This window comes from Rhinoraja longicauda, chromosome 22 (assembly GCF_053455715.1).
Source record: "Rhinoraja longicauda isolate Sanriku21f chromosome 22, sRhiLon1.1, whole genome shotgun sequence".
In the NCBI taxonomy this organism is placed as follows: Eukaryota; Metazoa; Chordata; class Chondrichthyes; order Rajiformes; family Arhynchobatidae; genus Rhinoraja; species Rhinoraja longicauda.
In genome coordinates, this window is record NC_135974.1 from 34,924,591 (window position 1) to 34,948,673 (window position 24,083).

At 41.6% G+C, this 24,083-nt stretch overlaps 1 protein-coding gene and 1 long non-coding RNA gene across 5 annotated transcripts; one reads left to right on the plus strand and one right to left on the minus strand.

The window, feature by feature from the left end:
• Positions 1-808: 808 nt before the first annotated feature.
• LOC144604556 (protein-L-isoaspartate O-methyltransferase domain-containing protein 2-like) lies at positions 809-19,084 on the minus strand. 2 transcript variants are annotated; one of them, XM_078419122.1, is made up of 6 exons: positions 19,002-19,084; positions 12,345-12,669; positions 9,505-9,607; positions 6,316-6,487; positions 3,483-3,606; positions 809-1,815 (listed from the first exon to the last, which is right to left on the minus strand). In XM_078419122.1, exons 2-6 carry the CDS (start codon positions 12,649-12,651, stop codon positions 1,436-1,438), a joined length of 1,086 nt encoding a protein of 361 aa, XP_078275248.1. In that variant the 5' UTR covers positions 12,652-12,669; positions 19,002-19,084; the 3' UTR covers positions 809-1,435. The 2 variants fall into 2 exon arrangements, with proteins under 2 accessions (XP_078275248.1, XP_078275247.1); XM_078419121.1 differs by lacking the exon at positions 19,002-19,084 and adding an exon at positions 14,372-14,497.
• Positions 18,822-23,670, plus strand: LOC144604557 (uncharacterized). Of its 3 annotated transcripts, none has more exons than XR_013548738.1 (3): positions 18,822-18,886; positions 20,406-20,530; positions 21,771-23,670. It is a non-coding gene; the product is annotated as an uncharacterized LOC144604557 (long non-coding RNA). The 3 variants fall into 3 exon arrangements; XR_013548739.1 differs by lacking the exon at positions 18,822-18,886 and having other exon boundaries at positions 20,375-20,530; positions 21,771-21,851; positions 23,437-23,670; XR_013548737.1 differs by lacking the exon at positions 18,822-18,886 and having other exon boundaries at positions 20,375-20,530.
• The last annotated feature ends 413 nt before the right edge of the window (positions 23,671-24,083 follow it).

The window sequence follows — 24,083 nt, forward strand, 5'->3', positions numbered from 1 at the left end:
TACCAGAACTGACCTTCGAAACAATTCATCTGAGATGTTTAATTGATTTGAAACAGCTTCCACCATTTGATAGAGATCACAAAAAATGATTTCCCCTGGTGGGAAAATTCAGTACTAGGTGGCATTTGGGGATGGTATAGTCGTGCAGCTGGTAGAGCTGCTGCCTCACAGCGCCAGGGACCCAGGTTCAATCCTGACCTCGGGTGCTGTCTGTACAGAGTTTGCACGCTCTCTCTTTGACCACGTGGGTTTTCTCTAGGTGTTCCAGTTTCCTCCCACATTCCAAAGACATGCAGGTTTGTCGGTTCAGGGGCTGCTGTAAATTGCCCCTACTGTGTAAGACTGAGCTAGTGTACGGGTGATTGCTGGTCAGCACAGACTCGGTGGGCCGCAGCGCCTGTTTCACGCGGCACCTCTAAACTAAAGGTATTTCAAGGGTGATGCCCAACTGCAATTCACGTGAAGGGTCATCGTAGACGCGTGGTAAATTTATTTCCCAAAAATAGATTGAAAATAACCAGTGCCTAATGGCAATAGTAACACAGCAACTCCCTCCCGAGACATCAGTCTAGATTACCAGCTTGTATCTTGATAAATTTTAACCCGCAAATCCTATTCATAGAGTTCTACAATTCCAACGGTGATGTTTTTCCAATCTTTTCAAAACATCCATTTGTACTATCACAGCCCAAATCAGCAAACTAATCTAAGTTTCTGGTCCGTTAAGTCATAGTTGGCACACAAAATCTACACTTGAATCAAGAACAAGTATTAACGATGAAGAAAAAGGAATTAAGTAACTAAGACCAAGTTTTATTTTGCTTTATTTATTGCAGAGAAATGACTGAACAAGTATTTGATAACATCAGTTCATCTACCAAGCAATCTGCAAAAAGAATCAAATTGTTACAGCAGTAACGTTTATTTTTAAATTAAGCTAATATGAAAAAATTCTAGTTACATCTTAACGGTTCCTTTATAAAACAATTTTGGCATATAAAGCACAGAATTGTGCTTGGAATCGCCAGCTTTACTCTGAGCTAAACAGTATTTAACTAAGTTAATACAAATTACAATATTTTGTTTAAATAGTAAGGTTCAAGCCGCCAGAAACAGTTGTTTCACAGGAATAAACATTTAAAATGTCTCCTTTCGACCTTGTCTGCTGCTTTTGAAGAAGTGCTTGTGACAGATGAAGCAGTAAATGTACAGAGAGCAAAGCATACGTTAGGTTTGCAAATACTCTACACAATTTATGCTATAAACTTTTTAAAATGAGAAAAACAAATTCAGTATGAAACTATTAATAGGAAATTGCTAATCAAAACAAGCCTGTAAAAGTGCTCACTTATTTCATTGCAGTATACGTCCCCTTGTTTTTAAACTTTAACTTAAGTGCAATATTACAGTTATTACCAGCAGTTAGTTCCAAGACTTATTTATCTCTGTAGTACAGAAGGTATAATTTTAATGGCTCTGGTAAAGGCAAGCTCAAGATCTTTTCCCGAAGCAGACAGAGTGAAGGCTCTGGTTTGAAATCGCAGTATTCTTTGTCATCGTCGTCTCTTCTAACATCCTCCAAGTCCTCATTATTATTGTTGTTATCGAAAGGATTTGAAATTCGACTCGCAAAGACCTGCTTATCCACCAAGACAATCGCATCCATTCGCCTCTTGCGGATCCGCCTGCGTTTAAACCTGGACGGGACCTTCGGGGGAATGCCATTGCTTGTCTTCTCCTGGTTTATTGTATTCTTAAGAGTCCGACGAATACAGATCCGAGTTAATTCTTGCAGGCTTCCAACGCTAACTGAAGCTGTGGAAAAACAAAGTTCTTTACAAACAATTCACTTTGAGAATATATATATATATATATTTATATACTTGCATAAATTAAAACTGATTATTAGTTTTAAAGACACAGCAGAGAAACAGACCCTCTAAAATTCCTGCTCAAACCACTTCATATTCCACTTTGTGTAGCAAGTTCAGCAAAAAGTGGCACAGGAAGCCGCATTTGTACGTTTTATTGATGCAGCAGCTCGAGAATAACAAACACTGGGGAAAGCGAATAGTCGCTCACTGGGGAAAGCGAATATAGATGAACGGCAAGACTAAAAATATTCATCCAATTGGATGTGGTGAGGATGTTTCCACTGGTGAGAGAGTCTAGGACCAGAGGTCACACCCTCAGAATTAAAGGACGTTCCTTTAGGAAGGAGAGGACGAGGAATTTCTTTAGTCAGAGGGTGGTGAATCTGTGGAATTCTTTGCCACAGAAGGCTGTGGAGGCCAAGTCAGTGGATATCTGTAAGGCTGAGATAGATGGATTATACACAATAGACAATAGGTGCAGGAGGAGGCCATTCGGCCCTTCGAGCCAGCACCGCCATTCAATGTGATCATGGCTGATCATTCTCAATCAGTACCCCGTTCCTGCCTTCTCCCCATACCCCCTGACTGCACTATCCTTAAGAGCTCTATCTAGCTCTCTCTTGAATGCATTCAGAGAATTGGCCTCCACTGCCTTCCGAGGCAGAGAATTCCACAGATTCACAACTCTCTGACTGAAAAAGTTCTTCCTCATCTCAGTTCTAAATGGCCTACCCCTTATTCTTAAACTGTGGTCCCTTGTTCTGGACTCCCCCAACATTGGGAACATGTTTCCTGCCTCTAATGTGTCCAATCCCCTAATTATCTTATATGTTTCAATAAGATCCCCCCTCATCCTTCAGTGTATACAAGCCCAATCGCTCCAGCCTTTCAACATACGACAGTCCCGCCATTCCGGGAATTAACCTAGTGAACCTACGCTGCACGCCCTCAATAGCAAGAATATCCTTCCTCAAATTTGGAGACCAAAACTGCACAGTACTCCAGGTGCGGTCTCACCAGGGCCCGGTACAACTGTAGAAGGACCTCTTTGCTCCTATACTCAACTCCTCTTGTTATGAAGGCCAACATTCCATTGGCTTTCTTCACTGCCTGCTGTACCTGCATGCTTCCTTTCAGTGACTGATGCACTAGGACACCCAGATCTCGTTGAACATCCCCTCTTCCTAACTTGACACCATTCAGATAATAATCTGTCTTTCTATTCTTACTTCCAAAGTGAATAACCTCACACTTATCTACATTAAACTGCATCTGCCATGTATCCGCCCATTCACACAACCTGTCCAAGACACCCTGCAGCCTTATTGCATCTTCCTCACAATTCACACTACCCCCCCAGCTTAGTATCATCTGCAAATTTGCTAATGGTACTTTTAATCAGTACGAGTGTCACAGGTTATGGGGAGAAGACAGGAAAATGGGATTAGGAGGGAGAGATAGATCAGCCATGATTGAATGGCGGAGTAGACTTGATGGGCCAAATAGCCTAATTCTAATCCTATCACTGATGATGTTATGAATTATTAGAAAATTTAAATTTCACCAAGTACAAAAGGCTGTTGATAAACTCAGACTGATGAAACTTACGTAATTGGACTGTTCGCACTTTTCCACCATCTGCACTGCAAGGTTGTATTAGAGGAGCAAACGAGACAGCCAAAATCTTTTCTGTTTCCCAAGTATTCAATCCTGTACGCATTATTTTAGTTAGCTGCAACAAAGAATACAGAAATAATTTGAAGCTGCAAATAAAAAGTAACATTAAATGGAGAAATTTTCAAAGAGCAACAAGTCCCGAATAATTGAAAGAAAAATAATTATAAATGTAGGAATTTTGTTCACTGAACAATGTAATGCAATTAATGTAATTATCTTCTTTCTTGCCAAGAATTCTTTTCTGTAGAAGTTTTGGGCTTTTGGTTGTTAGTTAATCAAAACTTAAGCTTTATGATTCAATTTTTGATTAAGCAGATGCATTAAAAAAAAAACTTTTTGCGTGTTTCCTGACTATTAGGCATGCATAATGGGAATTCAGACAAAAAAGGGCAGAGTAGAAGTTGCATGGGCAGTTGTTTAATGAAAACAGGATTATTAGAAAAGCACTTGGAAAGAACTGCAGATGCAGTTATCAGTCTGAAGAAGGGTCTCGACCCAAAACATAACCCACTCCTTCTCTCCAGAGATGTTGCCTGTACCGCCTGAGTTACTCCAGCATTTTGTGTCTATCTTAATAGAAAAAGAGATGGGAAAGTTGAACTCAAGGGCAGAGGTAAGGGAGATAAAACAGATTAGAGAAAGGTGCAAGTACAGTAGTAATATGGGAGATGTCTTAGACCACAGGTTGATACCTAACCATTTAATAAAATGGGCAAAATGGAGTTTAATCATTGTAAGTGTGAAGATGCACTTTGAGAGATGTGGGCGGCTCAACAATAGAGTTGCTGCCTTACAGCAACCGGAGACCCGGGTTCGATCCTGACCACGAGTGCTATCTGCACGCAGTTTGTACGTTCTCCCTGTGACCCCGTGGGAAAGCTCCAGTTTCCTCCCACACTCCAGACATATAGGTTTGTAGGCTAATTGGCTTCTGTAAATTGTCCCTAGTGTGTGCAGGATAGAGCTAGTATACAGATGATTGCTAGTTGGCGAGGGCTTAGTGGGCCGAAGAGCCTGTTTCCACGCTGTATCTCTAAACTAAACTAAGATCTAATAAGAGTACAGAATACACAATACAAGGTATGTCCAGAGTATTGAGGATCTGAGAGACCTTGATATGTATATATATGTGCAAGGATCTCTAAAGGTGACAGCACAAATAGATAAGGTGGGTGGAGAACACATAGAGGATACTTTCTTTGTTAGCCAGACATAAAATATAAGAGCAGGGATGTTATTGTAAAACTTTTTAAATATTAGTTTGGTCACAGCTCAAGTACTGTGTACAGGTCTGGTTGCTACACTATATGTAGGATGTGATTGAACTGAAAAGTTTAGTTTACTTTAGTTTATTGTCACGTGTACCGAGGTACAGTGAAAAGTGTTTGTTGCATGTTATCCAGTCATAGAATCATAGAAATAGAAAAATAGGTGCAGGTGTAAGCCATTCGGCACTTCGAGCCAGCACCGCCATTCAATATGATCATGGCTGATCATCTAAAATCAGTACACCGTTCCTGCTTTTTCCCCATATGCCTTGATTCCGTTAGCCCAAAGAGCTAAATCTAACTCTCTCTTGAAAACATCCAGTGAATTGGCCTCCACTGCCTTCTGTGGCAGAGAATTCCACAGATTCACAACTCTCTGGGTGAAAACGTTTTTCCTCATCTCAGTCCTAAATGGCCTACCCCTTATTCTTAAGGAGTCTGTGGAAAGACAATACATGATTACAATTTACAGTGTATAAAGATATTTATTTCACAAAATGCTGGAGTAACTCAGCGGAACAGGCAGCATCTCTGGAGAGAAGGAATGGGTAGCGTTTTGGGTCGAAACCCTTCTAGACCCGAAACGTCACCCATTCCTTCTCTCAGGAGATGCTGCCTGTCCTGCTGAGTTACTCCAGCATTATGTGCCTATATAAGGGAATAACGTTTAGTGCAAGGTAAAGCCAGCAAAGTCCGATCGAGAATAGTCAGAGGGTCACCAAAGAGGTAGATAGCTGTTCAGAACGTCTCTCTGGTTTTGTAGAGTGGGTTCACCAGATCTTTGCCTGGAGTGCTTTAGTTACGAGGAGACACTGGACAGGCTGGATTTATTTTCTTTACACTGAAGCTGTGGTGGGTGTGGGAAGGATGGGACAAGATGAAGGGGGTGCCGAATAGAGGTACTCAGAATGGGCAGAGGCGCATGGAGACAAGACTTTACTGTAACAATTTTCACTAAAACAAAATCTATGGAATACCAGAGCCTTGGTGGTCATATGGCAACATGTCCTTTGACCCATCAAGTCCACACTGACCATCAAGTAACTATTTACATCAATCCCACGTTGATCCAATATTGTTCTCCCCACATTCCCAGAGCTAGCCGCCCACCCAACCACCCCCCCCTCCTCCTCCCCTCCATATTCCACCACTCACCCACGAATCATGGGATATTTACAGTGTGCAGTGGCTAATTAATCTACAAAACCAAATGTCTTTTGAGATGTGGAAGAAAATTCGTTGCCACCAGGGCTGTGGAGGCCAAGTCAGTGGATATTTTTAAGGCAGAGATAGAAAGATTCTTGTTTAGTACAGGTGACAGAGGTTATGGGGAGAAGGCAGGAGAATGGGGTTAGGAGGCAGAGAACAGCCATGATTGAATGGCGTAGTGGACTCGATGGGCCAAATGGCCTAATTCAACTCCTATAACTTGTGAACCTATGAGTGGAAGAGCGACTGTGAAAGACACAGGGATGGCACACTAAATGTGAACTTACCTTCTCTTCCAGTGGCAAGACAAGGACTCCACCAACTTTTATAAGGTTTCTCATGTACTCTTCGTGATCTTTTTGAACTCCGGCCCCACAGTAGACTCTGTCGTACTGGCGGCTGTCTGAAGCAATCTCCAGACAGTTACCCACCACAAAGGATGGCTCGCAGAATTCAAACCTAAATTTACAGAATATCACAAACATGGGAAGATTGTTTTAGTTCAGTTCATCTTGATAGTAAATGAATGCTTCTTGGATTACCAAGCTGCGTTTTGCTGGGATCTGCGTGAGAATCTTTGTTCTCCAATCATTGGTCATTTGAAAGGAATGCAATCAAAAGGATAATAAAAATAGCGGGTGCAGAAAATGGCAGGTAAGAATGCAGGAGCTCACAGGAGGATGTACACGTATTAGAGTAAGTGTGTGGAAGTGGAAACACAACTCAGTGGAAATAGATGGAAAGTATAATCTTTGTAAAAATGGAAAACAAAAATCAATGAAAATATAAAATTAAAATTGGGAAGGATGGTAGTCCAATGTGTACGTACCAAGATCTATCTTTAAAAAACCCACTTGCCATTGAAAGAGTTGAATAGGACTGTTACATATTTAAAGTAGAGAATATAAAAACTTGGTGTGTATTGATTTTGTCACAGCTGAAAAAATTCTGAATAGCAATATGTCCTTGAATCACAGGTAGGCACAAAATGCTGGGGTAACTTAGCAGGACAGGCAGCATCTCTGAAGAGAAGGAATGGGTAACGTTTCGGGTCGAGACTCGACCCGAAACGTCACCCATTCCTTCTCTCCAGAGATGCTGCCTGTCCCGCTGAGTAACTAAAGCATTTTGTGTCTACCTTCGATTTAAATCAGCATCTGCAGTTGTTTCCTACAAACTGTGCTTGAATCACAGTGGGTATAGGGTAGGATTTGAGGATAGAGCATGAAGCTATGATGAAAGAGTTGCAAAACCAGGGTTGCATTCGTCATAGCAACGACTTCAGAGCAGACGGGATTCTCGCATCCAAAAGTGCAAATATTTGAAAGGAATTAGTGTGCGATCCATTTCTTAATGAATTAACAAGACGGTATCATAATCTTTGCATTAATATTAGAAACATTATAAAGGGGCAGTTTAAAATAATTTATTTCCAGCACGATCTAGTGGAGCATGTAATACTTGGCAAGTGGCAATGAAGCCAAATAAGATTAGAATACTCAACCATAAAGATAAGCACTGCTTTCTTGCTGCTTTGCTGTATTATTAAAGGATACAAGTAATCAGTTAGAAAACAGCTCCTCTGCAGAGTCCGCTGCGGCTTGGTCAAAATGGTCTCTTTTATGTTGTTAGATCTCTGCATGATAAAAATGTTTCTTTGAAATGATGCCGATTCAACTTCCTGCACGAGCAACAATACAGAGCATGTTTAATACCGTGTGTTTAATTTAGCAGTACCGTTGCTGCCTTACAGCGCTTGCAGCACTGGAGGCCCAGGTTTGATCCCGACTCCTGGTGCTGTCTGTACAGAGTTGGTACGTTCTCCCCGTGACCTGCATGGGGGTTTACTCCGAGATCTTCGGTTTCCTCCCACACTCCAATGACATAAAAGTATGTAGGGAAATTGGTTTGGTATATGTGTAAACTGTCCCTAAAGTGTGTGTAGGATAGTGTTAACATGCAGGGATCACTGGTCGATGTGGGGTTGGTGGGCCGAAGGGCCTGTTTCTGCGCTGTATCTCCAAACTAAACAAAACTACTCAGAGCAGCAACTTAAGATGTCAGAATTGAGCGCAATGCTCCAGGGACAGAACGAGCATGGGGGGGGGGGGGAGATGGAATCAATTAATAACAAATTGTTATGCTGTGATCCATGTGTTAAATGTTCGAATGGACACGAGATGCACTTATACATCCAAAAGGTTGGCTGCTTAACTTGTGCAACTCAAAAAACATCTTTGCAAAATCAGAAAGTATCAATACTAAGAGAGGAAGCGGAGATAAGGTTGCTTTTGAATGTTTTGTTCAATTAACATTGTGGATCCATGTATTAAACCATGCTATGGTATAGTATAGTCCATGCTATTGACTACCCAAGCCTTATTTATCTTTGCAAACAAGGTCATTTGTTTCATTTACATTGGCAACTTTGCAATTATCTACGTATTCTTTGTTGATGTGCTTCACCAGCGCATTTATCCAAGGAAAAACAACACTGTTCAAGAGTACACTTCGGCAAATTCATTGATTCCAATCTGTGAAATTGGCAATTAAGGTTAAACAGGAATAATGTGAAACACCCTTAAGAATAGACTCAGGTTTGCTAGATTTCTGAATGATCATTAAAAAGTATTTTCTGTAAAGCTCATGGCAATTACTGGAAGAATTATTCATGAATAAAGTACATTAAAACTGCAGACTGAAGGTATCACAAATTGCTGGAGTAACTCAGCAGGTCAGGCAGCATCTCTGGAGAGAAGGAATGGGTGACGTTTCGGGTCTCGACCCTTCTTCAGACTGATGTGGACTTCAGTCTGAAGAAGGGTCTCGACCCGAAACGTCACCCATTCCTTCTCTCCAGAGATGCTGCCTGACCTGCTGAGTTACTCCAGTATTTTGTGATACCTTCGATTTGTACCAGCATCTCCAGTTATTTTTCTATTAAAACTGCAGACAATCTGGCACGCATGGAACTTTGGATGAAGAATTTTCAGGATGTTACTTACACACTAAATTTTACTTTAAAAAAAAAACATGCCACACTGTGAGATATAAATTTTACAATGAACCCATGTTTAAAGGGAACAGAAAATATAACAGACAGAGTGCTGGAGTAACTCTGCGGATCAGGCAGCATCTTTGGAGAACATGGATAGGAACATTTCGGGTCGGAACCCTTCTTCAAACATCCATTCGTCTCAAGTGGGGTCCCGACCCAAAATGTCACCTATCCATGTTCTCAGATTAGTTTAGTAATTATTTTCATGAGAAGGTTAGCACCAGACCATGGTACCTTGTACAAGAATATGTATTTTCAATACAATTTGAAAATCGGTGTGATTTGTGAAATGTTTTATTGTGTCTGACCAAGCATATGTAGTTTCAGTTTGGATTCACCCATTTTGGAAAAGCCCACAATTTCTCCCTTAATATCTAATTGATTTAGAAATGTTTAGATCATGGCCCAGAGTACTCACTTATCAAAGCTGTCACTTGTCTTGATGAAGTTCTCAAGCTTTTGGTTGGCATATTCAACAACATCAACGTGTAGCTCTATTCCATGATTGACTCCAAATGGCCCTGTGGGCAGAAGCTAGGTTGTTAATGAAAGAATTGTAGTCAGGAAAGGAAACCAAATCTGCTTACATTTAATAAAGAGGACCTGAATAACATTTTTTTTTTTCTAAACCTAAATTGGCTATTTTTTTTTTACCTTCAGGATTTTGGTTACATTTTAATATGATCATTAGCTCTGAACATGAACTATATGATGTTATGTACTGATAGAAAATGTCACAATTTTTTCAAATAAAAATACCAACTTTAAAACAAGTGAAACAGTGTAATATTAAAATGATGTGCTTACCAGCTAATTTCCCTAGTTTATAACCACATACAAACAATAAGCGACTGCATTACAGTCGACTATAAAAAAGATAAAACTGATAAACATTGCTTCACAAGTGAACCCATATATTGATGGTAGAAAAGGGAATGCCTTTCAAAAAGAGTAAAACATCCCTATCTAAAATAATTTATCCAACATTGTAACCATTGTGGATAAGTGATGTTTCCGGTCAGGATCCTTCTTCAAAACACCCCCCTATCCATTCCCTCCACAGATGCTGCTTGACTTGCTGAGTTATTTCAGCACTTAGTGTTTTGTTCAAGATTCCAGCAATTGCAGTTCATTGCATCTCCATTGTAACCGGTATGACACTTTGTGGTCTATCACTATTAGTTATTATTGAAATGAATTGTAATTTTAGTCACCTCTTCAGATCGTTCACCTTGTCGTGGTGAAGAGGCTTGCGTGCCCCCATGATTCCGGGAGCGATGCCGTGGGAAGCGCTAGCTTCTGGTAGGGCCACCCATGACGGTAAGGTCGAGGATGAGGGTCCAGACTAAGAACGATCCAACCTCCAAGACCTCAACGGTGGACCAGACAAAGTTATCTTGAACTCAACAGCTATGAAGGCGGATGAAGGCTGCAACAGGTCTGAAGAAGGGTCTCGACCCGAAACGTCACCCATCCCTTCTCTCCTGAGATGCTGCCTGACCCGCTGAGTTACTCCAGCATTTTGTGATAGCTGCAACAGATCTATCAGCTCCAATCGTCTTGGTTCCCTTGCCACTAGAATGAGTTGATTGATTTGTGAAGGACTGTGTGCCTCTTGGAGTGCAACATCAAGTACACGTTAAACAAACACACGCACAGGTGTCTTCGTTCTGTGAGCAGCACAAAACTTCACTCAAGACTTTTGGCGATCGGGGAAGGGCGACGAGAGCAGGTTACATGTTGGCTGGAAGCTCCTAGTCAGGAACCGGCATGGAAGCGGTGAATACGTGATTCAATCGCTCAACTTTGGACTCATAAGCCACCTGAGAGTTCATAAAATCAACGGAACGTTGACCATCACCCTCAACCTCGAGGAATAGCCACGACGAATTTTAGTCAAATAATCAGCAAATGGAACAAGAATTTCAGTAATGAAAGATTATAATGCAATCTAAGTTGTAAACTAGTCTGATGCAAGTTCCACATTGTTATGACCCCATCATTGCAATCGAACGTGGAAATTTTGAAAAACACCCAAAATGTGGTGGATGAAATATGCAGAGCCAACTTTGGTAAGTTACATATCTAAAATAAATTATCGTTGGTATCTTTAAAGAACAAAAAAAAACAACAATTTAATTTGTATAGGATCTTTAACACTGAACAAACATGCCAAGGTGTTTACACAAATAATTACCCAACAAGATCTGACTCAACTATACAACGACATATTATAATAAGTACACCGACAAATCTGTGTCTTTGATTGAACGGAGCCAAGAAGGCATAGTGAAAAAATTCTAGGGATTAAAGCCAAGGCAGATTATTGGTCTACCTCCAGTTGATGAGCCTTCAGGAAAAAGGGAAATATGTCAAAACGGAATCGTGGAAAGCACAAAATCTCAGAAATTTGGAAGACGTTAGAAAGGAGAGGAGTGGAATCATGGGAGGATTGAAAAACATAATTAAGACTTAAAATGAAAATGTTACAATACTAAAGATAATAAAGGAAGCGAGTGGGTAAGATCATCTCTGACCCCTCTCACCCTGGTCACAAACTATTTGAAGCACTTCCCTCTGGAAGGCGACTCCGGACTGTCAAAGCTGCCACAGCCAGACATAAAAACAGCTTTTCTCCACGAGCAGTAACTCTATTCAACAACCAAAAGTCTGTAGCCTCCTTTTGCTCTGCTATTTTATTTCATTCTTCACATGTTTAAATTATGTTTCATTCTTAATTGTTTACTGTATATCGTGTTGTTACTTGCAAGAAAAAAAGCACCAAGGCAAATTCCTTGTATGCATACTTACGTGGCCAATAAAATGTATTCAATTCAAAGAACAATCAGCACAGGCGGAACAGGTGAACAAGACTTGATCCATATTAAGAATGCAGACAGCAGAGTTTTGGAAGAACTCAAGTTTATGGAAGGTGGAAAAGCACATACTCGAGGTTATAACTGATTGAACCGTTTATAGTCAGTGAAATTAGTTGTTATCCTGATGCATATTACAGATTTTGTAAACTTATACCACAGGTCCTCCCCAGCGTACGAGCAACCAACATATGCAGATATATATGAATGAGGCCGTAGATGTGAATAAGCACTTGGGTGACAGCCGGGTGAATTTGCCCGCTACAGGAACGGAACCCTGTTGTAACTTGGGAAAGGACCTGCATGCTTCCTTTTAAAATAGCTTTTAGGTATTTTACCACAATTAGTGGAAACCATAAAACAAACAAATATATTGGCTCACCTAAAATTAAACCAACCATTGTACTCAAATACCCAGTGCCACTTCCAAGGTTCAAAAAGGACAGTCCGGACTGTAGGTCCAACGCTTCCATGACCTCCGAGTAAATGCACGGTGCAGACAAATGGATGTTACCATTTTTCCAAGCCAAGTCTTTGTAGGCATTATCTTTGTAAATTTCCAAGTAATAATCAGCACGATCTATGGCCCGGAAAGCTTGTTCGACCACCTCTGTTCGGATGTAGTGCGCTTCTTTAAGGTTGTCAATTAAATCATCATTATCTTCACCAGCGCTGACAGCTCCTCCCATCTTTCTCAGCAGTTAAGACTGTGATATTAAAGAGATTAATAAGTACCACATGGAACAAAACAAACTCAATTTCACAGCTATTCAAAAGTTTGATAAATAAATAAATGTTGTTCAAGATCATAATGGAGGTAAATTTTGTGCTTGAAATTGGTATTTAATTTTAAATTGTTTACACACAAAAATCGTCTGTCTTTGATATTTTCCTGTATCAAATAAAACTGGAATATAAATCCTAGCAAAGTATGACATTCGGCTTTAAAAAAAAAATCTCATCTTAATTAAAGAGTTATTTTCAAACACCCATGCTAATAAAAGTTACACGTTGTAGCAACTGCATTACAAATGCATTGGACGTTTTAAAAAACACACGAAGAGAGGTGGCCCAAGAGTCTGATTTCACATAAATTGCCTGGACGTGATTGCCAACTAAAAATCCAGCATCATCAAATTGCTTACCACTGCAATGAATGTTTGTTTGGATGAAAATGGATGGATAGCACACATGAAGATGGACTGCATAATCAAGAGACGTCCTGGAATCTTTACTAGCAATCAACAAAAAAATCATACTTTTGTTCTACAGTTTTAATAAACAGGTTTAAAAAAAAATCAGGATATGTAAACCTTGGTATGCAAGTAATTCCCTTAACCATATAATGACCAGAGCTCTGAAAACTGATCAACCAACAACTTAAGAACTGCCAAAGACTTATGATTCCAATCACATTACCTATTTCTCTGGAAACTATTACTACAGTGTTAATGGTAGTTTGGTTTGAACAATAGTACATTGCAGAATTTCTATAAACCTGCACAATTTAGTTTTGAGAGCGTTAGTAGTTCAATGGTACCATTAAAACTGTTATTTTCTCAGTCCATCGAATATTTTTGTAATGCTTCAAATGCTACCAGGTGCATCAAAGAACTTAAATGTGCTCTTGTTGCCTCAGCAACTTATTGGATAAGACTGTACAGGGAGGTGCGGTGGTGCAGCAGTAGAGCTACTGCCTTACAGCGCCAGAGACCCGGGTTGGGTTCGATCCTGACTACGGGTGCTGTCTGTAGTATTCTCCCCATGACCTGTGTGGGTTTTCCCTGAGATCTTCGGTTTCCTCCCACACTCCAAAGACGTACAGGTTGTAGGTTAATTGGCTTGGTATAAATGTAAAATTGTCCCTAGTATGTGTAAGTTAGTGTTAATGTGCGGGGATCGCTGGTCAGTGCGGCCAAAGGGCATGTTTCCGCGCTGTATCTCTAAACAAAAAAACTAACAAGACTTTTAATTAATTTACAGATCAGATGGTTCCATGCCCACTTACAGTGTGTCAGCTTCACCCCAAGATCCTTGTTTAGGACGCTGAATTGATCATTTTTCAGCATGGCTAACACAATCAAGCTGTCTTGAGATCTTACACAGGCCAAACTTCCTGTTATTAAAAGGGTAGACTGTGCTTTTGGTATTCATGCCAACAGTCAGTTCCTTCAGAAGCCAAGAAAGACAAAACTAAAAATAGAAATCCTCTGTGAACATCATAGGTGTAAACACTCTCATTTGTAACCTATTGTTCACATTGTTGGAAGTTGGCAAGTCATCATAATAAGTCAGCCAATGCTCTCCGCTGTAACCCAGGACTTGACAATATTTTCCTTGCATTTCTTTTTCAACCAAGTGTCATCCCAACACCCACCCAATACACCAATCTTCAACCAATTGACATACATTCCCTGACCAATGCATTCTTCTTCATTACTTCTTCATGTCACTCCAGCATTTGTTACTTGGCTCTCCTGGCTTATGTGAAACATCTTCCTTCCACACCAGCATCCAATCTCTGCCATACTGTGTCTAAAATTATACAATATATTACTTTAGTTAATCCATGCAGCGTTTCTCACAGGCTTTTGAAAATGAATATCAAGAGGTTCCATCTGGCAACAATTAAAAACAGGAGAACTTTTGATAAGCAAATCAATGCAATAAGATTTTTTAAAACAATCAAATAATCCAGGCAGGTAGATGATCTGCACAAAGGCTCGTTGGTCGGTGGGATTGGTAACCTGCCCGGACGCTCGACGAACGGAGCAACCAGGAGGGAGCTAGAGACGCTGGGCGCTAGAAGCAAGGGCCGGTAGGACGGTGAACGGGGGTCGGCTGCAGGAGGCACCCCCGGGACACAGAGAGGGCCGGACGAGGAGAGGGACGTCAGCTCACGGGAACTGCTCCAGTAAATCGAGCGCGCGGCCGACCAGACGTTAGGTTTTGAATAATGTGCAGCGCCTACAGTGTGATAGATGCAAAAAGAATTTCACTGTTCAATTGCATATGTGACAAAGAAAGCACTATTAACTATTGATGATCACTGTGTGTACAAATCAAAAATTCACTTCAATTTTAACTGAAGTCAAGGAATTCTAAAAATAAATATTTTGCAATGCAGTTGGAACCAGAGGGCAAACTTCAAAACAAATCATATCCGGCCTACACACAAAAAATGTGTACGTGTGATTCCAGCTATGATAGATGCAAGATTGAATGAATTTGAGCCAGAGCCAATCTCATTTTTTAACCTCACCAAGCATGCACTCACAGTTACATTTTGAATTTTGGACTCCAATTATAAATTGAAAACTGACCAAAACATCGAGCAGCATTTAAAAGCACCAGATCTTCTCGTAAAAATAAAAACTTTAACTATATCATATTACTAGAGCCACAAAGCAGAAACAAAATTAGAAAGCACCCATTTTTAATTGCTACCCTTCAGCCAGTGACACACAAAAAAAAATCAAGCCGGGATTATAGTTCACTTAAATTGCTTAATGTCTTTGAAATGTATTATGTGCGTCAAAGAGAGTATTTGCTCCATTTCAAAACAAATGTAACACCTAAAGGCAGCTCAAGAAGAAATCAGATTTTGCTATGCCTGTTTGTGATTATTTTGCAAGTAAATTGTGATTTCAGCAATTCTTAGGGCACTTTGACCTCCAAATGGCAATGTAACCAGGATTTTGGGCCTCGAGATAGTGTTTTACTTCGATCTGGCAACACGCTTATATAAATAAATATGCACCAGCATAATCTATTAAAATCAAGATTATATTTCATATGCTTATCAGCCCCTAAATAGCACAGGATACAAATAACATTTAAAACAATATTATTTGTTCTTTGAAATATACTGCTTTACAGGCTCTTTTCCATAAACTATAAAGCAATGCTTGATATTTACTGAATGTGAGAGCTTAAGAGGATCCCTACTGTGTCTAACATTGTTCTTTATAGAAAAACATAGGAGATGAAAACACTCTAGTCTATCCAGTTAGTTGCAAACACCCTATGGACCACCCTCTTCCCTCAAATGTCAACTCCATTTTCACTCAAATCCTCAAAACTGATTTTCTGGAAAGACTATATATAGTCTGTGTGCACTACCATGTGTGAAGATCACATTAAATCCAACCTACTCCGTGTGCCATCGCCCTTCACAAACCTTGCACGCTCTTTGTCTGTGGTAACACCAAGCATATCAGAGGTCGTTGCATCCTAATCCTAATCAAGGTAATTTTTTTATCAGTTTAAGAATGTAGAACAGTACAGCCCAGGAACAGGATCATCGGCCCAATGTCATGATGAACAAGATGCCAAGTTAAACTGACCTCCACTGCCTGCATGTGATCCATAATCCCTCCATATCCACGTGCTAAACATTTCTCCCACTATCCCCTACCCCCAGTCCTCTTCCATCTGTATTCCTTCCTCTAGCTTTACATTTCTCACCTCTAGTCCCCTTATCACACTGTTTTTTGTCTTCTCACCTGTATCCACCCATCACTAGTCAGGCTTTGTGGCATCCCCCACCTCTCTTTTCCAGCTTTCTGCCCCGCCCCTCCCCCACCCACACTACAATCCGTCTGAAGGGTCCCAAGCAAAAACATTACCTATTCATGGTCTTTACAGATGCTCCCTAATTCGTTGAGTTACTCCAGCACTTTGTATCCTTTTTTGCAAACCAGCATCTGCAGTTCTATGTATTTACACCTGTCACTTAACTGGCTTTATGCTACCACCACTTTTTTTCCCCCAACTTTCTCCCCCATCCTATAATCAGCTTGAAGGGCTCCGACCCAAAACATTGCCTGTACATGCCTCCACAGATGCTGCCTGACCCGTTGCGTTACTCCAGCACTGTGTGTTTTTTGCTATGCGGTTCCTTGTTGCTCTCTGCATTCATGTCCAGCATATTAGGTTTATTATTATTGTCACATGCACCAAGGTACTGTGAAAAGCTTTGTTTTGCACGCTATCCAAAATGATCAGATATACTGTGTAGAAACTTGGAACTGCAGATGCACTTTACACAAATGAACACAAAGTGCTGGGTTAACTCAGCAGGTCAGGCAGCATTTCTGGAGAATGTGGACATCCACAGATCCATGTTCTCCAGAGATGCTGCCTGACCCACTGGGTTACCCCAGCGCTTTGTGTTTTTTGTTCTGCAGTTTCCTGCACCTCTCTGCATTATGTCCTCAGACATACCACGCATTGATACAATCAGTTCAAACTCAGGCACAATAGATAATATAGGAAGGAAATGCAAATGTTGGTTTACACTGAAGATGGGCACAAAATACTGGAGTAAAACTCAGTGGGACAGGCAGCATCTTTGGAGAGAAGGAATGGGTGACGTTTCAGGGCAGGACCCTTCTTCAGACTGAGAGTCAGGGGAGAGGGAAATGAGAGATATAGACGGTGATGTAGAGCGATGTAGAACAAATGATTAGTGATGTCGGTCTGCAGTCACGTCCACAAATTGTTGGCATGGACTCAATGGGCCGAAGGGCTTCTTTCCATGCTGTATCTCTAAATTACACTAATCATAGAAAGTAGAAGACTCTAATGGTCCAACTCTTCAGACAGGCTTCTCGACCAGAAATGTCACCCAATCCTTCTCTCCAGAGATGCTGCCTGCCCCGCTGAGTTCTATTGTCTCTATTGTCAACACTTGTTTTGCTACTGCCTGTTCCGAAGTTATCCCAGCATTTTATATCTATTTTTGGTGTAAACCAGCATCTGCTGGTCCTTCCTACCCTTTCCTTCTCTCCTGAAATGCTGCCTGACCCACTGAGTTACTCCAGCATTTTGTGTCTATCTACAATCGATGGTGTACTTCGTCACATATGACAATAATAAACGTAAATCTTTATTCAAGACTCCAGCATCTGCTGCTCTTGGCGTCTCCATTGTTAACAGTGTTGTTGATATCCACATCTCTAGTGTTCTTTCTCCAGTCTCAAGTCTGAAGAAGGGTCTCGACCCAAAATATCACCCATTACTTTTCTCCAGAGAAGCTGCCCGAACCCGCTGAGTTACTCCAGCATTTTGTGTCTATCCGCAATAGATAGCATACCTCAGCTCAGGTATTTATTTCACAAAATGCTGGAGTAACTCAGCAGGTCAGGCAGCATCTCAGGAGAAGGAATGGGTGACGTTTCGGGTCGAGACCCTCGTCTGAAGAAGGGTCTCGACCCGAAACGTCACCCATTCCTTCTCTCCTGAGATGCTGCCTGACCTGCTGAGTTACTCCAGCATTTTGTGAAATAAATGCCTTCGATTTGTACTAGCATCTGCAGTTATTTTCTTACAATACCTCAGCTCAGCACACATTGAGAAATAATAAACCTAGACCTTTCTTTATTCGAGCTTCCAGCATCTGAAAGATCCTGGTGGTATCTCAATTGCCAACACTTTTTTTTGTTGCTACTACTGCCTGTCCCGCTGAGTTACTCCAGCATTTTTGTGTCCATCTATCTATTTATTGTAGCTCGGCGCGCACACACCATGCCAATAATAAACCTCGGCCTTTATTCGAGATTCCAGCGTCTGCTAAAGGCCTCAGAAGGCAGTGGAGGCCAATCCTCTGAATGTATTCAAGAGCTAGATAGAGCTCTTAAGGACAGCGGAGTCAGGGGGTATGGGGAGAAGGCAGGAACGGGGTACTGGTTGAGAATGATCATCCATGATCACATTGAATAGTGGTGCTGGCTCGAAGGGCCGAATGGCCACTTCCTGCACCTATTGTCTATTGTGTAAAAGGTCTCCATTGTCAAAAGTCTTTGTTGTTGTCGTTTGGGAGCTCTGGCTGCAGTTGCTCTGCCCAGCCTGCGGGGGGCGCTGCGGCGGGCTGTCTGCCTGCCCTGAGCCCGCAGCACAACAACCGCCGCCGCTGCCCCCCCGGTAACCAGCCGCGGCCTCGGCCGCTTATTGACCCTTTTTTCTTGTCCCGTTCCCCTCGGCTCCGCGCGTCGGGTGTGTGTGTGTGTGTGTAGGGGGGGAGCAACAACGGGCTTACCGCGTCGGGCGGGCGGGCGGGCGGGGATCGTGCTGTCAAACGGCCGCTCGCACCTCACCTACTTCACCATGCCAACACAGCCGGCCACATCCGCCGGAAGTGCGTCAGCCGCGCGCTAAATCAGATGGTAATCACATGCTAACCAGATGCTAATAACATGCTAATAACATGCTCATTCCTCCCCGCAGCGCCTGCGCGCCACCGCTCCCTTTGGCTTCCCCACCCATTGGGGGAAGTTCATCCATCAGGTCATAAAAGTGGGTTGGAGCAGAATTAGGACTGTTCGGCCCATCGAGTCTACTCCGCCAACCACTCACGACTGCTCTATCTCTCCCCTCTCAACCCCATTCTCCTGCCTTCTCCCCGTAACCTCTGGCTAACCCCGCACTAATCAAGAATCTTATCTAGTGTAAGAAAATAACTGCAAATGCTGGTACAAATCGAAAGGTATTTATTTCACAAAATGCTGGAGTAACTCAGCAGGTCAGGCAGCATCTCAGGAGAGAAGGAATGGGTGACGTTTCGGGTCGAGACCCTTCTTCAGACTGATGTCAGGGGGGGAAGGACAAAGGAAGGATATAGGTGGAGACAGGAAGATAGAGGGAGAACTGGGTTATCTATCTCTGCCTGAAGTATATATCCACTGGCTTGTCCTCCACAGCCGTCTGTGGCAAAGAATCGCACAGATTCACCGCCCTCTGACTAAAGAAATTCCACCTCATCTCCTTCCTAAAAGGACGTCCTTTAATTCTAAGGCTGTGACTTCCAGTCCTAGACTCTCCCACTGGTGGAAACATCCTCTCCACATCCACTCTATTCCAAGTCTTTCACTACTCTGTATGTTTCAATGAGGTCCCCCCTCCTCCCATTCTTTTAAACTCTAGCGATAGAATGAGTAACTGATTGTACTGTAACTTTCCTATACTATCTATTGTGCTTGAGGTTGAACTGATTGTATCAATGCATAGTGTATCTGAGGACATGAATACGGAGAGGTGCAATTGATTGATTGAGTAATTGAGTAACGCAAGTAACTGTGCGCTGGAGCATCAGAGATACATGGCTGGTATTTGGATAGGACGTTGCTTATATTATATTCCTTGTTTCAAAAGTTTGAAATAATCTAAAAAAAAACAAAGTCCATCGTGTAAACAACGATACAGTCCATAGAAGGTCACAGTTGCTGAGGTTCGTGTTGTGCAGTGTTCAAGAGGTTGATTTTCATAAGGGTGTCCAGGTTATGGGGAGAAGACAGGAGAATGGGGTTGAGAGGGAGAGATAGATCAGCCATGATTGAATGGTGGAGTAGACTTGATGGGCCGAATGGCCTAATTCTTCTGTCACTTATGACCTTATGGTTGCTGTGAAGAAGCTGTTCTTGAACCTGGAGGCCACATTTTTCAGGCTCCTGCACCTTCTTCCCGATGATAGGAGCGAGATGAGAGAGTGGCCAGGGTGTAGTGGCTCCCTGATGAAGCTGGCTGGCTGCCTTTATGAAGCATCGCCTGGATCCCTTCAATAGTGGGGAGGTCAGTACCCGTGACGTCAGTACAGATGGGTTAGAAAGTTGAGTAATTTAAATCTGAACAATGCTTTCAATATACATTTAATTTTAAATTTGAGTAACTACATTTTCAAAAATCCAGAAAGTTTCTCTCTTATTCTCTTCTGGGACATAAAGTACTGATTCTGTTTGAAGTGGGAATGTTTGGAGAATCCTATGAGAATTCCAGTTTGAAATCTGAGAGCCGGATAGAAACATAAAATCCTGTCTATATTTAAAAGTTAATTACAAAGAATTAGCTGCATTCTGCATATTATTTTGTCCATCTGAAGAGTTATATGGAAGGTTGTCGACAATAATTACATATTTATGCTGGACTTACAATTGTACTTGTTCATCTTTCAGAAAATAAATTTGCTTGAAGATTGCTTGAAACAGAATGTTACGTCAGGTTTATGGGTTCTTGTTCTTTATTAGTATATAATTTGGGGCAAAATTATAATTCATTCACATATAATTATAATAATACTTCTGTTTGTGATAGAGTCACAGAGAGTAAGAGAGTCAAGGAGCACCTGGAGGAACCCCACATGGTCACAGGGAAAACGTGCAAACTCCGCACAGACAGCACCTGAGGTCAGGATCGAACCCAGGTCTCTGGCGCTGTGAGGCAGCAATTCTACCAGCTGCACCACAGTGGTCATGCTTAGGTGTGAAGATATCCCTGATCTCTTTCAATTTTATTTTTCGCTACTTTAACATTATTTGCAATGCGTGTCACCTCCCTTTAGGGTTGCCAACTGTCCCGTATTAGCCGGGACATCCCGTATTTTGGGCTAAATTAGTTTGTCCCGTATGGGACCGTATTAGTAGGGTTGCCAACTTCCTCACTCCCAAATAAGGGACAAAGGATGACATCACCGCCCCGCGCCCCACGTGACCTCACCCGGCCAGCGGCCACATGCTCTCGCTCCACCGTTGGCGGCCTCCTGGCCCGGGCAGCCGCCATTGGTGGAGCGGGAGCACGTGGCCGATGGCTGGGTGAGGTCATGTGGGGCGCGGGGCGGTGATATTACCTTGTCTCGTATTTGGTAGTGAGGAAATTGGCAACCCTACCTCCCTTATACTTGGCTGTGTGAAATTTCACTTGCCATTGTTCTGTCTCGTCACTTGTCCTGTTTAGTTCATTCTGTGACTGCACTGCACCTAGAAATCTGGCATCTACTGTAAACCTAACTAAGTCTCTTTGTGCTACTGGATTCAAGATATCGCGGAAGGACTGGACAGACAACGTTTTGGATTCGGACCCTTGATTGAAGTAGGGTGGAGAAAGCTGGAAAAGAGAGGTGGGGGTGGAATTATTTTTTATGGGACATTTCTGTACATTTATCGAACATTTTTTATGTAACATTTCATTTAAAAGTCTTCATCACTTGTTTTGCCCTCGAGTAAACAGATTCTAATTTAATCTGGCTACAAAATGTATACTGTACCTATTAATAAAGTGCTGTGAAAGATTTTCATGATGAAATGAATGCAAATCAGCTCAGTTTAAATCTTTCATTAATTAATCCTTGCTACCAATGCCTGAGTTGCCATTGAACAGAAAGAGTTTTAAAACGGTCAAATGTACATTTTACAAACCGTGTGTCTGATTGTCACAAATGATCAACTTTTTCACATCCATTTTCTCCCAGTTCTATGCAGGTAATTAAACCCAGGAGTTTTACACAGCATTCTAATGGTGTGTTATTGTAGGAGCTTGTACATCAGTAGTAAAAATTGTACATTTGGTAATAAAGAAAAAAAAAAAATTCTACTGAATCTGAAGGTAATTGGTAAAGGAACTGATTTATTCCAGGGAGCAGTTCAGAAAATAAACATGGTCGATATATGGTGTGCTTGCCTTCATTAGTCGGGGCATTGAGCATAAGAGTCAAGAGGTCATAAGGCAGCTTTATAGGACTTGAATACTGGAATTTAGCTTGTATACACTGGAATTTAGAAGGATGAGAGGAGATCTTATCGAAACATATAAGATTATTAAGGGGTTGGACACGCTAGAGGCAGGAAACATGTTCCCAATGTTGGGGGAGTCCAGAACAAGGGGCCACAGTTTAAGAATAAGGGGTAGGCCATTTAGAACAGAGATGAGGAAAAACTTTTTGCAGTCAGAGAGTTGTAAATCTGTGGAATTCTCTGCCTCAGAAGGCAGTGGAGGCCAATTCTCTGAATGCTTTCAAGAGAGAGCCAGATAGAGCTCTTAAGGATAGCAGAGTCAGGGGGTATGGGGAGAAGGCAGGAACGGGGTACTGATTGAGAATGATCAGCCATGATCACATTGAATGGTGGTGCAGGCTCGAAGGTCCGAATGGCCTCTTCCTGCACCTATTGTCTATTGTCTATATGGGCCGAATTCAGCACCTATCACTTATGAACTTATGTTTGGCACAGGTATTGTGGGCTGAAGGGCCTGTCCCTGTGCTATATTCTATGTTCTATGTTGATACAATTAACTATTGGAATAAAATAAGAAATGGAATGTGCAACGAAGAACAAATAGCAAAAGGAAATTATTGTGTTAGGTAAACAATGGATAAAATAATAACGAAACAACCTATTTAACATTAGGACCTCCAAGTAATTAAAATAATAAATTGCAATTAAAATATTAATCGACCATCAATTGAAGTTTTAATTGCCTTGGTAAACAATGGAACATCTTTTATCAAATGTATTCATTTATTTCAGGAAGTTATTATCAGCCAAGGTTCGGGGTTAATGTGTAAATGGCTGTGAAATTGAATTCTGGAGCGTTAGTTTAAATGACTCCTGGTTTTGATTTGCTGGTAATTTAGCTGGTGAATTTCAGACACAAACCTTTAACTCAACCAAGAAAATTGCGAGCACCCTTGTATGTATCTTTTGCAGCAACAACAAGGACCCACACCATCCTGGCCACACCCTGATCACACTCCTGCCTTCGGGAAGAAGGTACAGGAGTCTGAAAAGCCTGACCTCCAGGTTCAGGAACCGCTTCTTCCCAACAACCACCAGGCTCTCGAACACTACAAACAAAACTAAACTACCAACTACAAACAGTCTTTGTTGCACTAGGAACTTCAGATCTTCTCTTTGGCAATAAAATTGTTATTTTTAAATTTATTGAACTTTGTTTCTTTATTATTAGTACAGTGTTTACTGTACTGACTGTTATGCTGCTGCAAATAAGAATGTCATTGTGAACTTGTGAATAATGATTTCTTACGAAACATTGACTGCACTCTTGAGTGACCACAAGGTGTGTAGGAAAGAACTGCAGATGCTGGTTTAAATCGAAGATCGAAGATAGACACAAAATGCTGGAATAACTCAGTGGGACAGGCAGCAACTGGAGAGAAGGAATGGGGGACGTTTCGGGTCTGAAGAAGGGTCTTGACCCAAAAACGTCAGCCATTCTCTCCAGAGATGCTGCCTGCATCTGAGTTACTCCAGCATTACTGATTTACTCAGCATTACTGAGTTAGTGATGCTGAGTTACTCCAGCATTTTGTGTCTATTGAGTGACCACAAGGTGT

Bases quoted from the DNA above. Each gene is read 5' to 3' on its own strand.
- LOC144604556 (XM_078419122.1), bottom strand. From the start codon at position 12,651: ATGGGAGGAGCTGTCAGCGCTGGTGAAGATAATGATGATTTAATTGAC. The intron at 9,608-12,344 runs GTGAGCCAATAT...TTCTGCCCACAG, and splicing joins AATGGTTGGTTTAATTTTAG to GGCCATTTGGAGTCAATCAT. The intron at 3,607-6,315 runs GTAAGTTCACAT...TCTTTGTTGCAG, and splicing joins TCTTGCCACTGGAAGAGAAG to CTAACTAAAATAATGCGTAC.